The sequence below is a fragment of the Camelus bactrianus genome, chromosome 13 (assembly GCF_048773025.1).
Source record: "Camelus bactrianus isolate YW-2024 breed Bactrian camel chromosome 13, ASM4877302v1, whole genome shotgun sequence".
NCBI classification, from domain to species: domain Eukaryota; kingdom Metazoa; phylum Chordata; class Mammalia; order Artiodactyla; family Camelidae; genus Camelus; species Camelus bactrianus.
In genome coordinates, this window is record NC_133551.1 from 54,232,137 (window position 1) to 54,246,754 (window position 14,618).

The 14,618-nt window shown below is 45.8% G+C and overlaps 1 protein-coding gene across 4 annotated transcripts in view; it reads right to left on the reverse strand.

Annotated features, from left to right (window-relative positions):
- The window catches only part of AGO1 (argonaute RISC component 1), a 35,150-nt gene extending 21,051 nt beyond the window's left edge, over positions 1-14,099 (reverse strand). The window contains exons 1-8 of one of the 4 annotated variants that reach the window (XM_074376866.1): positions 13,883-14,099; positions 8,708-8,891; positions 6,241-6,361; positions 5,620-5,801; positions 5,089-5,225; positions 4,729-4,863; positions 4,491-4,578; positions 3,705-3,852 (exon numbers count right to left, since the gene is read on the reverse strand). In XM_074376866.1, coding sequence (XP_074232967.1) covers positions 3,705-3,852; positions 4,491-4,578; positions 4,729-4,863; positions 5,089-5,225; positions 5,620-5,801; positions 6,241-6,361; positions 8,708-8,891; positions 13,883-13,907 — 1,020 coding nt within the window. In that variant the 5' untranslated portion in view covers positions 13,908-14,099. Of the gene's footprint in view, positions 1-3,704; positions 3,853-4,490; positions 4,579-4,728; positions 4,864-5,088; positions 5,308-5,619; positions 5,802-6,240; positions 6,362-8,707; positions 8,892-13,882 lie in introns of those variants that run through there. The other 3 variants (XM_074376865.1, XM_010959902.3, XM_074376867.1) reach the window with 3 other exon arrangements.
- Positions 14,100-14,618: the final 519 nt, after the last annotated feature.

Below are 14,618 nucleotides of genomic sequence, written 5' to 3' on the forward strand. Positions count from 1 at the left end.
TCAGTCCTGGGAAGAAGACTACAAAATCCCTGTGCACAGACAAGTTAGAAAATATCCACGTGCAATACAAAGGGCAATATGGCCACTTTGTGATTGAGAACTAGGGATCCAGAGCCAGATCCAGGCTCAAGTTTCATGCATCGTTAAATGAGAACAGTAATAATCTCATAGGGCTGTTAGGAGACTAAATAAAGCACTTAACAAACCAAGTACAGTTCTGCAACATAGTAAATACTCAATAAGTTGTAGCATAAATTATTATTTACCAAAGGGCCCAAAATAGAGCTCTTCTGAATACTGAAAAACTCTATATACACAAACTGGATTCCTAGACAGTAGGCAGCTCTCCAATGGTGGCAGGCAGTCAGTTGCTCCATACTGCAACACACCAGGAGAACGAACAATGGCTCTTAACTCTTGAGCCTCAGTCTACGGATAATCACTGAGCCCCTGGTCTACAGAAATCACTGTCTCTATTGGCTGACAGTGTCCTCCGTTGTTGTGAGGAATATCCTGCCACATGGTTCCTCTGTATTGCACCCAAAAGAACACAATGGAAATCAGAAAAAACTTTCTAGTGATACACAAGACTTTCATTGCCCAATATACTATATTCAGGAAGCTGTGAACAGAAAGCCTTTGGCAGGGCAGAGAGAGACAGTAGGTTTGGAAGACTTAGGTTTGAAGGCCAGCTTTGCCAATTCTAGATGATGTTACCTTGGACAGGAGTTTTAACCACTCTAAGACTCTGCTTCTTTAATTTCAGTCATGGGAAAAAAACACTAGCTTTCTACTAAAGCTGTTGTGAGGATTCAGATGAAATGTAAAACTTGCTCCCATAGGGCCAACATTGTAAGTTCTCTTCCTAATTTCCAGAGTTCATGTTGAATAGTGGTAGGGAAAACCACCAGGACAAGGTCAGCTGACCTTAAACTCTGTGTCTCAGAGAATACACAAGTTAGTCAATTCACTGAATGAAAACCCAAAATTGTTAAAATTTGTGAGGCTGTTCTTTTAAAGGCATCTTGGAGTTGTAGCATTCTTTACAAATGATTTCAACTACAGACTCAACACTAGAAAAAAGACTAAAGCAGGGATGTAGAGAAACTGGACCCCTTGTGCATTGCTGGTGGGAATGTAAAATGATACAGCTGCTGTGGAAAACAGTACGGTGATTCCTCAAAAAACTAAACACAGAAATACCATGTGATCCAGTAATTCCATTCTGGGTATAAACTTAAAATAAGTGAAAGCAGGGACTAGAATGAATATTTGTATACCTACATTCACAGTAGCATTATTAAAAATAGCTAGAAAGTGAAAGCAACCAAGTGTCTATCAATGAGTGAATGGATACACAAAATGTAGTATATACATACATTGAAATATTATTCAGCCTTAAAGAGGAAGGAAATTCTGCCATATGCTACAATATATCCTTGAAGACATTATGCTAAGTGATACAGGACAGTCAAAAAGGATCGTATATTGGGGGGAAGGTATAGCTCAGTAGTAAAGTGTGTGCTTAGCATGCATGAGGTCCTGGGTTCGATCCCCAGTACTTCCATTAAAAATATATAAATAAATCTAATTTTTTAAAAAAGGCTATATACCATATAATTCCATTTACATGAAATGTCCAGAACAGACAAATCCACAGAGACAGAAGTAGATCAGTGGTTAGTAGGTGGTGGTGGAAGGGTAGAAGGAATGGTAAGTGACTGTTAATGGGTATGGGCTTTTTTCTAGGGGTGATGAAGATGTTTTAGAATCAGATAATGGTAATGGTTGTGCAACTCTGTGAATATACTAAAACCCACTGAATTGTACATTTTAAGAGGGTAAATTTTATGGTATTTGAATTATATCTCAATAAAGCTATTCTTTTAAAAAAAAAAAAACCTGGCTACAATTGCCTATGTGATCTGACCTTGCACTTCTCTCTGAACTCATCTCCTACTACTCTTCTCCTCATACACTACATGCCAGCCACTACATCTCCTATCTTTCCCTAAGAAGATCCAAGCTCCCTGCTGCTTTAGAGCCTTTGTACTTGCTATTTACCTCTTGCCCAGAAGGCTCTTCTTCAAGTTGTTACAAGGTTGGTTCTACCTCATAATTTGGAACTCAGCTCAAATGTCTCCTTAAAAGACTTCTCTGACCATAATAGCTAAAGTGACTCTCTCATCCCCTCCACCCTATGCCTATTCCCTTAACCTGTTTTATTATTCTCATAACACTCACCACCATCTGAAATTATCTTATTTATCAGTTTATTGTCTATCACCCCCTTCTAGATTGTAAGCTCCAAGATAGCAGGGACCTTGTCTGTCTTGTTAATCTCTATATTCTCAGCACCTAAAAGCATATGACATATAGCTGGAACACAATAAACATTTCTTAAATGAACAACAGTAAAAAATCAAAATATAAGTCATTATATTGAGGGGTGGGTATAGCTCAGTGGTAGAGTGCATGCTTAGCATGTATGAGGAACTGAGTTCAATTCACAGTACCTCCATTTAAAAAAAATAACTAAAAACCCCCCAAATTTTAAAAAATACAAGTCATTATATAAGTTATTTACCTTGGAAGCTATGTTTAAAAAGAAGTAATGTTAATTTGCTAACAAATCTGAGGTTGCAGTAGATATTACCCACACCCTATCTACTTAGCTGGCATTGCCCCTGAAGACTTCTGCTTACACCTCAAAGAACATATTATCTTCATTCCACTTTCTGTGCATCAACAGCTATTAACTGAGTCAGAGTTCTTGGGTTTTGGGATCTCTTCTCCCTTCAGTCTAATTTCCTTTGGTGAGTTCTGAAATCCCAGAAGCTCACAGAAGGCTTAAACTTTGGTCCCAGCTATCTGACTCCTGCTGCTAAAACACAGTAAGATGATAACCAAGGCTAGTGCTTCTCCAACTTTTTCATATGAATCTTCTTTGGGTTCTGTTAAAAGATCCTGATTCAGCAGGTCCAGGTGGAACCTGAGATTTTGCATTTCAAACAAGCTTCCAGGTAATACCTATGCTGCTGGTCCACTGGCTACACTCTGAGCAGCACCGGACTAAACAACGAAGCATTCAGAGGTAGTTTTCTCATTATACATTTTGGCTAGTGTATACCAAACCAAATAGAGCCCAGTGGGTCTCCACTTGTATTCTATGACTTAAAGAGTATTACTATTTTTTCTTTAATTGCAGGATTTCAAAGGCCTGCTGAAGCATAAGAACATGACAAATCTTGGGCTAAAACTTTTTCAAAAGGAATACATTGATCACTGAGGAAACAGGATTCATGTTACAGGTAATATTCATCTCCATTTTCTGTAAAATAAGGTACACTTGTATCTTTAGGTCATTTAGGATCTCCAGCTCCAAACAGGGAAAGAGAAATTAAGCGAATATGAGTGTGGGTAACTGAAATCTCTGTCCAGAACGAACTAATTACTTATTAAACAGTAAATACAGCTTTCACCTCTGCCTGGCAGTCCTGAAAGAACATGAGAGCAGTATGGGGGATAAGGAAAGAACTCAATAGGTAAGAATGAGGCCTACGTTTCACAGAATGATCTCCAGAACATCAATTTTCTAAACTTCAAAATAAGGATGAGACTACAAATGGAAGAACAGACCTCTGATGATCAGTGTACAGGTACAATGTTTGTTCCTCAGCCTAGTCATTACTTGGCAGCCTCACCTCTAGAGGCAGGTAGGTATGCTTTTGTTCCTGGCCAACCTGCAGGCAGGGCAGGTGGGGATACTTGAGCTGAAGGTTGTATTTCTGCTTGAAATACTGTGCCACTGTACATTCCACAGTCTGTCCACTCTCCAGCTGCAAGGGAAACCTGTTTGAGGAAAGGGAAAGAGGTGTCATAGCCCAGCATTCAATCCCACCTTTCTAGACCTATAACCATGGGAAACTCCAGACTTGACTTCATCCCTACCCAGCCTTTTTAAACACTATCGGCACTCATGGGAAAGCAGGCAAACGGGGCTCAAAGCATGAAGCCAAAGATGTGAGAGGCAAGTTCCAAAACAGTCAGGACCATATCTGACTCATCTGTATTTCTAGTGTCAAGCACGAAGCCTGACACACAGTAGGCACTCATAGTCCAGTATAGTATGAGGTGAAGAAGGTGGATGGAATCAGCGACAGCTTCCCCAAGGTCTAGCCTAGGATCTCAGCTTTCTTTTTCAGGAAGAAGAATAAGAGATTCTAACATTAATACAATTCAGACAGGAGTCAGTGGAAGATGCTTGCTCTATAGTAAAGGAGGACAGGTGGAGACTAAGAAGGTAAAAATGTAGAAGAGTATCAATGGACCTGGGAAGGTTATGGGAGGGATACCAAATTTCTACAGTTTATCTTTGAAAACAGGGCTTATCCTCAGGGCAAGGTGTAGGGTGGAGAGAGTGAAGAGAGTATGCTAAAATATCAACCCTCTTCCATCAATGGTAGGGCTTAGCAGCCTTGTCAACTTACGTCTGATGGCTGGCAGGGCGGCGGGTAACATTACACACGCGATATTTCCTCTTCATCTGTCCACAGTGGGTCACTTCCACCTTTAGGCCTGGGATACACATACTGCTTGTCAGGGTTGGAAAAGGCTGCTCCTGTGCCCAGGCTTGGCCTCTCCCCTGAACATATCCCAAGGGGATTTCCTTTTAGGACTAAAGAGAAAGTAGCACTGACTTCCCTCCCGGCCTGTTTGGATCCTCACCCTTGATCTCCTTGGTGAAGCGCACGCGCTGAGAGTCCGTGAGAGGCTTAGGCTGCTCATCTATGTTCCTGATGTCCAGCACCTCACACATGAACTCAATCACTGGCTGCGCCTTGTAGAAGGCAGTGGCTGAGACTGTGGGGACAGGGTAGGGAAAGCTCTGCTCAGGTTCTGTCTTCCAAAATAAATGGAGGCACTGCTCTTTACACCCTCTTCCTTATAGGGTATTGGGATGGGGGAGGGGGTCCCAGGGCTGTAGGGATTAGACTAGGAGTGTGGTTGCAGAGCTGGGAGGGATGAGGCTGGGAGTGTGGTCACTGGACTCAGGGTGCCCCTGGCTCCATAGCTCTCCCCACTCACCATCAATGTTGAGCATCATCTTCCACATGGCAGGGCGCACAGACTGGTGAAAGCCGAACCAGACCTCGCGCCCACCCCCCAGCGGGTGGTAGTAGCCCTCAGGCGGTGAGAAGAAGGAGCGGCCCACAGGGGTGTACCTGGCAGGGACAGGCAGAGAACTGGTCCCTCGGGCACAGGCCCCCACCCTGTGAGGCATCCTGGGCACGGAGGAGCCCTGGCCTGGAAGGCAGGACACCAGGGCTTTAATTCCAGCTCTGATCCTTCACTAGTTGTGTGACTGACCTTGTGCAAATCTCTACCCTTTCTCTGCCCTGCAGGGACAGATGAGGTGAGGTCCAAAGGTATCTAAAAGGGACAGGGCCAAAGCTTTAAACCATCTAAATGTACACATTTGACTGGCATATGGTAGGGCTTCAAAGAGTATTTTATTTGAAAGGCACACTGTGGGACCTTAATATATGCTCATTCCCCTCCTCCCCTCATAGCACTTCTGCCACCACTAGTAGCCCAGATACTAATTACATCAAGTACCTCATGGATGCCAGGTGCCTCATGGCCACATCCAGGGCTTGCACAGACTCCAGGGGAACAGGGATCTGGCCACTGACCAAGGCCTCATGCAGCATGCGCCAGCTCACAATGGCTAGCCACTTGATGGAAACCTTGAAGATTCGATCCTTCCCTTCCCCAGGGATTGTCACCTCAAAGTCAACCTTCAGGAAAGAGAAAGGGGTGAAGGACTGTCAATGCTTTCCCATAGTCCAACATTCCTTGCCATGCCCCTACTGTCCTTCACTCTATAGATTTGCCAAGAATCTGTTTCTTAAGCTGACAAGGACTTGCACAGAAGACTTCAGAGTAAATCCAGTCCCTCAGTCTCCAGCCACACTGGCTCACTGCTTCTGTCCCTCTCAACCATACTTAGCAGAAAGTCCTTTAGGTCTATTTTAAGTCTAGTCTCAGTCTGTTTGCAACAGGGGCAGACATACAGTAGGCTAAATAAAAATCAGCACCTACCCATTCCTCACCCTAAGACGCACTTAGCACAAAAGATGAAAGGGATCTCTGGATTGCCAGACTCTAAACAGGCTTCTGTGAGTTCTGCCCCTCCCTAGACCTCTGACCCAGGTCCAGCCTGACTCCCAACCTTACCCGTTCATTGCCAATGGGCAATGCTGTGACAGTGTAAATGTTCTTCTTTCCATCATACACGGGCTTGCGATCACCAAAGATCTGAGGCTTGAAATGCTGGACCATGTATTCCACCACTTCCCTGTGGGGAATAGGAGAGGCAAGTGGGAGCTGAAAGACTAATACTTCAAGCTTTTGGAAGTAATGTGAAGTCTGGGCAACATCCCAACTATTACATTTTCTCTTAACAGCTACTAACCTCTACTCTATGACAGTGCTTCTCAAACTTCAACATTTATACGAATCACCTGTAGATCTTAATAAAATACAGACTCTGATTCAGTAGGTTTAGATCAAAGTCTGAAATTCTACGTTTCTAACATGCTCCCTGGTGATATTTTTGGTCCTCAGATCACCAAGGCTCTGAAGGACCTAACAGAGTGGGTGTGAGCACCTTCTGAGCTGGTGGGTAGGGGGCATGGGGCTGAGAAGAGAAGGGCTTAATCCCAGGGTCTATCTAGAATCAGAAACAAAATTCAGGCTGCTCCAATCCCCAGGCTGATAACCAAAAACGGTAGGTGGGGAAGAGATCTGAACTGGAATAGGAATAAACTGTGGAAGAAGAACCTCATCTCTTCCATTTCTCTGAAGTCCTTAGTTTCACCACCCAGCTTTCTCTCCATTATCATCTCTTTCTTGATTTCCCTTCCTGTCCTCTGCCACTTTCAGAGATTTCAGAGTATCTATCTGTCCTTCAAAATCCCAGCTCATCCAACTATCTGACCTCTTCACTTTCTAAACCAAAGCTCTTGAATACTACTGGATAAAAAGGTTCAAAATGAACACTGGAAGCAACTATAAACACATGGTTTCAATCCTAATTAAACTTCAGTGCTCCCAGCAATCTTCTTCATATCCCTGATCTTCCATCTTCATGGACTGTGACACATCTTTTCCAGAATTCATTCCTATCTGGTATCAAAAAGCATTTTTAATAACTTTCAAAAGAGTAAAGTGCAGTAGGTGAGGCCATCTTCAAGTTCCCAGTCACATAAACAAACACATTTACATATACATGCCTCTTCTATTCTTTCCTTTCACATTTGAAATATCCCTTTCATATATAATTTTTAAACATGAAAATGTTTAACTTCACTCATTCAAGAAACACAATTTAAAATTAGACCAAGATATAATTTTCTACTTAGCAGAATGCCAATGATTAAAAAATCCAATATACTGGATTGGTGCAGATATGGGAAAGGGGCATCTCTGATACCTTGCTGATGGGAGTGTAAGTTGGTACAACTTACCTTAAAAAAACTGGCAATATCTCAAAAATTTTAAACATATTGTGCCAACAATTCAGTCCTAGGAATTTATCCCACAGATACACTCACATTTGAGTGCAAAAATTTATCTATATTAATATTCTACAGTTTCATTTTTGTAGCAAAAGTTTGCACTCACCCTAAACGATCCTTAACAGTTTTATTAAACAGGTTATAATACATCCATTCAATAGCATACCTATGGAGTTATGCAAAAGAATGAGGCAGATACGTATGTAATGATAAATATTATTTTTCAAAATACATTGTTCAGTGGAAAAAGCAAGGTGCAGAACAAGGTATATAAGAGTCTACGTTCTGTGCATTTAAGCACAGAAAGTGTTCTATATACATATATGCTCGCATATACATTAAAAAAATCTAGAAGTATACTAAAAAATGGTAACAATCAATGTCTCTGGGGAAAGGGACTAGGAGACTGGCAATCAGGGTAATAGGAAATACTGTTCACTGCTACTCTTTTCATAGTATTTAAAACTTTTTACATTGCACATATATATTTTCCAAATAATAATAAAACAAATTAATTTTAAGAATAAATATTGCTTCTTCTAAGGTTAATTCCTCTAACTGTGTATCCTAGATGTCCTCCTGCCTCAGCAAGGACATCCCATTCATTCTGTCCCTCTCTGTACTGTACCTTTAACCTCTCCTTCACTGGCTCCTTCTCCATTTATAAACATATTCATGTCTCATTCTTTAAAACTTTTCATTTATTCATTTCAACAAATACTGAAATGCTGTAGGCACTGTACTTGACCCCTATAATCCTCTCTAGCCAACATATTCCCTCTCTCACCGTTCTTCACCCTCAAGCTATCTAGAAAAAGCTATCTGCTCTCAGTATCCCTACCACATTACCTCCCACTTATTCCTTAACTCACTATTAGGATTACTAGCCCAACTCCTCCACTGAAACTGCTGTGGCAAAAGGTACCAATTATCTCCTAAGTCAGATCTAGTGATATTTTTCAACATTTGCCTTACTTAAGAGTCTCTTTCTCAAAAACTTTCTTGAATTTGGTGATACTACCTTCTACTAGTTTTTCTTTTACCTCTTTGCATTCTCTTTCAAGGTTCTGAGATTCAGAAAATACGGACTCCTGGACTTGGTGGCTTAGGTGTATATCACTTACCGGTTGACTCTGCGAGGACACTTATCCGGCTTGATATCCACCTCGTAGTGGTAGACGTCAATCTTAGGGATGTCCACCTCAAAGTAATTGGCCAGGAGCTTGATTGGTTTCCCCACAGTGCCAATGCCAGGCCGGCGAGGTGCCTGGAACACCTGCTGCAGGGGGGGCAGGTAGGCGCCTGCAGCTATAAGACAGAGAGGCTGGTGAGGGCAGAATCTTGTATATCCTTACCACTCTAATCAGAGAAGGTCAAGGCCTCCTAGAACAGGAGCAGCAGAATATAGGGGAAGTCTCTTTCTTGCCTACCCAGTCCAACTGAGGGCTTCTACTGGCTCAGACAATCTAGGCTCATTTTTTAAAAACTTTCCAGTAGGAAAATTACCCCTGTTATCTATCTTAAATTCACCAAGTGAATACATAATAACTTCCTATTACATGTTAAGTAGGGGGCTAAATCTGGCTCCAGTAACTAAAAACTCTTTCCTCTACTAGATTAAGACATCTGCCTCCAACAGCTATCTAGCAAACCAAGAAAGCCCTATTATCTGTCAGCCTGATGCTCACTTCACTCATCACCACCCTGAACATGAAATAGCATCATCTTAATGCTCCTCTGCACTGCAGGTAGGAGAAAGATCCAAAGAAGGCCAATGGGGGTGGGGGGCAAGCAGGATGGGGGCAGTGTTTGAGAAAGGATTAAGGCAACTGAATGGCTGACACTGGAGAAAAAGAAAAGGAGAAAAGACTGAAAGGACAGAGTTTGGAGACTAAGGGAAGGAGAGAGGCTGAAGCGGGAAGCTGGTGAAGAAGCTGAAACTAGAGGTCACAGCAGAAAAACCCTTGAATTGGGAAGAAGAAAGGCTGAAGTTAGGGGCTGGGGCAAGACAGGTTAGAGCTGGGGCCCCAGGCAAGAAGCAAGGTTGCAAGTGGGGAGACAATGAGGAAAAAGTTCAAAAGAAGAAAAAGCTAGGGAATGAAGACAGGCTAAATATAGGAGACTGAGGCAAGAGTAAGCTACAGGAAAGGACTTGGGATGGAGGGGCAGCCATTAGCATGATGGCTGGAGAAGGAAGAGATGACTGGCTCTAGGAAGGAGAACACAAGATTCTCTCCACAGTCCACAGCTCCTTCTACACAGTGCCCAGACAGTAGCAGAAGGGATCAATTTTAAGAGAGAGGAAGCCTTTGGGAAAGGACTAGGGAAGCACCAGCTCCCACTACTTTCTCCTCTCTTGCCACCAGCCTGATTGCTGCCCCTAGTTTTATTTTCTAGCTAGAGGGGAAAGGGAGAAAAAAGGGAAACTGCCTAAGAGAATTCTTTGTCCACATCTACTATTGTCCTTGCCGGTAGGGGACCAGCCCAGGTGGGAGGAGAGAGGGATAAACCAGCCCAGAACCTCCTAACACCAGAGATCTGCTTTCACTGTCTGCCAAGCTGGGGGGATGGGACATATCCTTAGTTGGGGGGTCAGGAAGAGGTCAGAACCATTTAAGGGAGGGGCATGCTTCCCAGAGCTAAGCTGCTGTGTCTCCTTCTAACCACCTGTCAAGCCTACCCCACTCTGCAGACAGGGAAATGGAGGCCCAGCCTGGGGGGAAAAGGCCTTCAGAATGCAGCCATCTGGGGAAGTGAAAGCTTAACCACTAGCATGGCTACCTATTCCAGAAAGAGCTGGACAGAAATTGTGCACAAGCCATAGACAGATATACACACACAGAAGGACACATTTCTCTATTCTATACACATCTAAACACACAGTTTATCTTTATACACACACCCCTTACCACCCTAGACTGTGAGTTCTTCAAAGATTCAGACTGTATCTGCCTTGGTCAGTGCTGAATCTCCAGTGCCTGGCATACAGGAGGTGTTCAATATACAGATACTAAATGAATGAACAAATAGATCCATAGACACACTACAAAGAACACACATGCATACACAACACACAAACACATGAACACCTAAAAACAGCAGGAATAATTATAAACCCTGAACAGGACAAACATGACCCTAAAAGGATGTAGCTGATAAGAGACAACCTTCCCCTCCCCAAGTTCTTACATTCCATTCATCTCCTTAGCCTCCCAGGCAGAATAATTGTTTGGAGTCTTGGGAGAAAGACATCCCCTAGAGCTGGGTAGAAATGATGGGGGATGGGACAGACACTCTAGCTTCAAAGCCTTCTCTTCCCCCAAAATAGGACTATATACCAGACTTAGTCTTAGGCACCCTCCACTCCAAGGAGGCTTTGGGAAAACAGGGGAGAGAGCCCCCACCCTCCCTTTCACCCCCAAACTAGGGAAGGCAGAAGTAAGAGGGAACCTCTCTCCCACTCCAACCCTCTGCAAGACTTACAGCAGTACAAAGTTACCCCCAACCCCACCCTGCCCCCAGCTTTTAGTCTGAGAAAGGGAGACACTTCCCTTCAGATCCAGACAGGGACAGACGGCCACTTTGTGATGCAGATGAGGGCCCCAGCACAGAGGACAAAGCTTGGGCCTTGGGGGAAAGGGGCGGGGCCCTTCCCTGCAGACAAAAGCAAGGAGGGAGGGGCTATGTAAAGGACACTCCCCCTCCCCCATCCCCAACCAGCCCTGACAAGGAAAAGTAACAGAGCCGAAAGGCCTGGCTCAGAGGTTCCTTCCCTGCAGTTCCAAGGCCCACATACCTCCCAAGGAGCTAGACTGACCATTCAAAAGACAAACTCAAGGCTGGGTTAGCTGTCCAGTAAGCAAGTAAGAGGCCAATCCCTTCAAAAAGAATTTGTCCACACATGAGTACACATAAATTATTAAATATTCACATGTGCTTAACCATTTATGTTCACACATTCAATTCAATAAACAAACATGTACTTTTGGCAGGGCCTAGACATTCGTTGATTCCACAGATAAATCAGACACCACCTCTACCCTCTGGGAGCTCCCAGTCCAGTGTATGTGCTTGAAACACACCTGAGCACAGAAAGCACACCTGGAAATAAGTCCAGTGAAGCCAGCAACAATAAATACCTTGCTTTGTGTACTATGTCCCCCAACCTCCAAGAGAATAGTCTGGGCCTAGGAAGGAGGCAGTTATGGGGTCCCTCCATTCACAGCTTCCAGAATTAATTTCAATTACATCCTTTGATGAGGTAAAGCCTGCTCCATTAGGCTACAGCCAACTCTAGACATCAAGCTCTAGTTTCTTCCCTAGAAGCTTATTGTAACAACAACAACAACAACAACAACAAAGTAAATTTTTCCATCACACCAGAGCCCCTTAGGAATTCATCAGAATAAAATCATTAGCACTCTGGTATGGATGCCAGCTCCCACCAATCCATCTGGACCTCTGTGACCTACTCTCACTCTAGTCCACGGGTTGTTACAAATAGTCTTCCACCCAGAAAACAAGGAGAGTTCCTGGAATGGAGCAAGGGGCCTAAAAGAAGGAGGAAATGGTTTTCTGAAGTCAGTTGCTTCCTAAATGCCATAAAGACTTACATAGCCTTTATAAGGTTATTTTCGTAAAGGGAAAGAAGTCACTAAGTACTTATAGATTACTGAATGGATGACTTGAATGAGTTGATAGGAGCTATTTCCTTGAGGGAGTTAGATCTGGTATAAAAGTCAAAGTTTCTTCAACTAGAATGAAATTCATATCCCAAGTGAAATGAAATTCATGTCCCAAATGGAAATCCTATTCCCACCCCTAGATCAAATGGAAGGAATTGGTGAGACAAGACCTAAAGGATTCCCAGGTCCAGACTGTTCCCCCATCAAAAGGGTAAGAGACCTAGGACACAGGAGTTGCTACCACTCCACAGCCCATCCTGGGGACTCTGGTCTTCTTGGGGCAGCCCTGCCTCAGTTTCTTTTCTGCTCTTACTTCCTTTTCTCTTGACTGTGAATAAGAAGTTAAGGCTATCACCTGGGATCCACCACGGTGAAGTCTAAAAAATCCTTCCTATCCCAAACAACTTATTTGTGACAAAAGGCTAGCTTGGCAACCTTGGGTCTAATAACATGGCCCTGAAAGTTTCTGGGGAGTAGAGAGAGGAAAAAGCAAAAATACCCTAAGGGGGATAGCAACCATAAAAACATTTAGGTATAGAAAGATTAAGCTGTCCTCTTAGGAGACACTTCTGACATCATTATCCTTGGATTAAAAGATCCTAACTCTATTTACTACACGATCAGAAACGTGCAAACCAGGCAGACAGCTCCTAGGTAAACCTCGTCCTGGCCTTAGTTCCTCAGTAACCAACACATTCTCTAAGGCCTGTCCTCAGGAAGGACCCGTCCTCAAAACATTGCCTTGGTCTCCACATTCTTTTTTAATCCCAGTGGCAGAAAAAGGCACTCTGGCAGTTTCCCTCAACCCATTCTTGGCAAATTGTGACTGAGGGTTTTCAGGACGAAGTGCAAGAGCCCCAAGATGAGGAAGGGGCCCATTTCCACTTGTGCTCTGCTAGCGATGACTTTAGAGAGAATGCACCCCAACAGCGCGCTCCTTTTTCCAAGCCAAACCTGGAGGGATGTTGGGGGGGGGGGATATCGGGCAGCCACGCCCCCACCACATCGGGCAGCCCCTTCCAGCAGCCACCTCCGCGCATGCTCCGGCGCCTCCGCTCCAGCTCCCCAGACTCACGGGGGGGAATCCCGGGGCTGGATCCCCACCCACCGCCCCCTGACCCTCGCCCCAACGTCAGGCCCGGCTGGGGAGGAGCTCACAGCCCAGCTCTGGCACCTTCTCCCAAGAGACACCAGCCCAGGCCAGCCCAGCCCCGTGGAGCCCCCGCCCCCGGCATGTGGCAGCTCTGGGCCCATCTGTGTCGACCCCCTCCTCTCCTGGACACCTGGATCCCGCCCCCTGCCACCTGCCGGGCCTCGCCCCAGGCCTCCCGGGATCTCCGGGGGTCCTTACGTGTGTTCAGGCTCTTCTATCAGATCACTTCCCACCTCCAGGAGTGCATACAGCCTCCTTTGATAAACGGCCCCCGTCTCAGCGCTCCTTTCTCAAGATTTCCCCCGGAACTGCACACAACCCCTTCAAACTGGGCCCCCCATCTCATAAGAGCCCCTTTCCTCACTCAGGAAACCCTTTCTCACTCGGTAATTCTGCTCTTCACACGGGAGTCCCCTGGTCCTTGGAGCATGCACCGTCCCCCTCTTCTGGGGGGCCCTTACCTGCTCCCGAGGGTCCCGCTTCCATCCCATATACCCGTGCGGAGGTCAGGCGGCCTGGAGACTGTGGAGTCCAGCGTGAGGGGCCTAGGTACCCCGCACTCTAGCTGCTTGGGCTCCCGGGCCGGGCTCGGCTCCCCCCCCAAGCCCGGCCGCTCGCGCCGCCGCCCCCGCAGCCTCCGTTGCCGCCGCCGCCGCGGAGCCTGCGGCAGCTCCCCCCTGCGAGCGCCCGGCCAGCTGCCAGTGCGCAGGCGCGACCGCCAGGCCCAGGGGGCGGACGGGAACGAGTCAAACGGGGCGCTCCGACGGCAACAAAGGCCAATGGAGAGGGGCGGGGGCACCGGGGACCGGAGGCAGCGGCCCCTGGCGGTCACCCGTCACCATGCAGCCCGGCAGAAGGGCTCCGGTAGAGGCGCCGCGGAACCGCGCAGCGGCGTAAGTGGGGCGGGGCGGGAGGACACCCTCTCGCAGCAGCCTCCGGCCCTGTCTTTTCCCCCAAACAGGTCCCTCCAAACCTATAAACAGCCTCCCCACTTCGCACAGAGCCTCGCACACATTTCCATCTCATTCCCAAGCCACCCTCACACACTCCGAGAGCCCCATCACCCAGGGGCCCTGCCTCCCACCTCTCCTCCCAATCACCCTCATCCTTCAAGCCTTGGCTGCAAAGCGACTGCCTCCGTGAAGCCTTTCTCCGTCCCTAGTCACTGAACTCACTGACGCCACCCTCTCTTCCAGG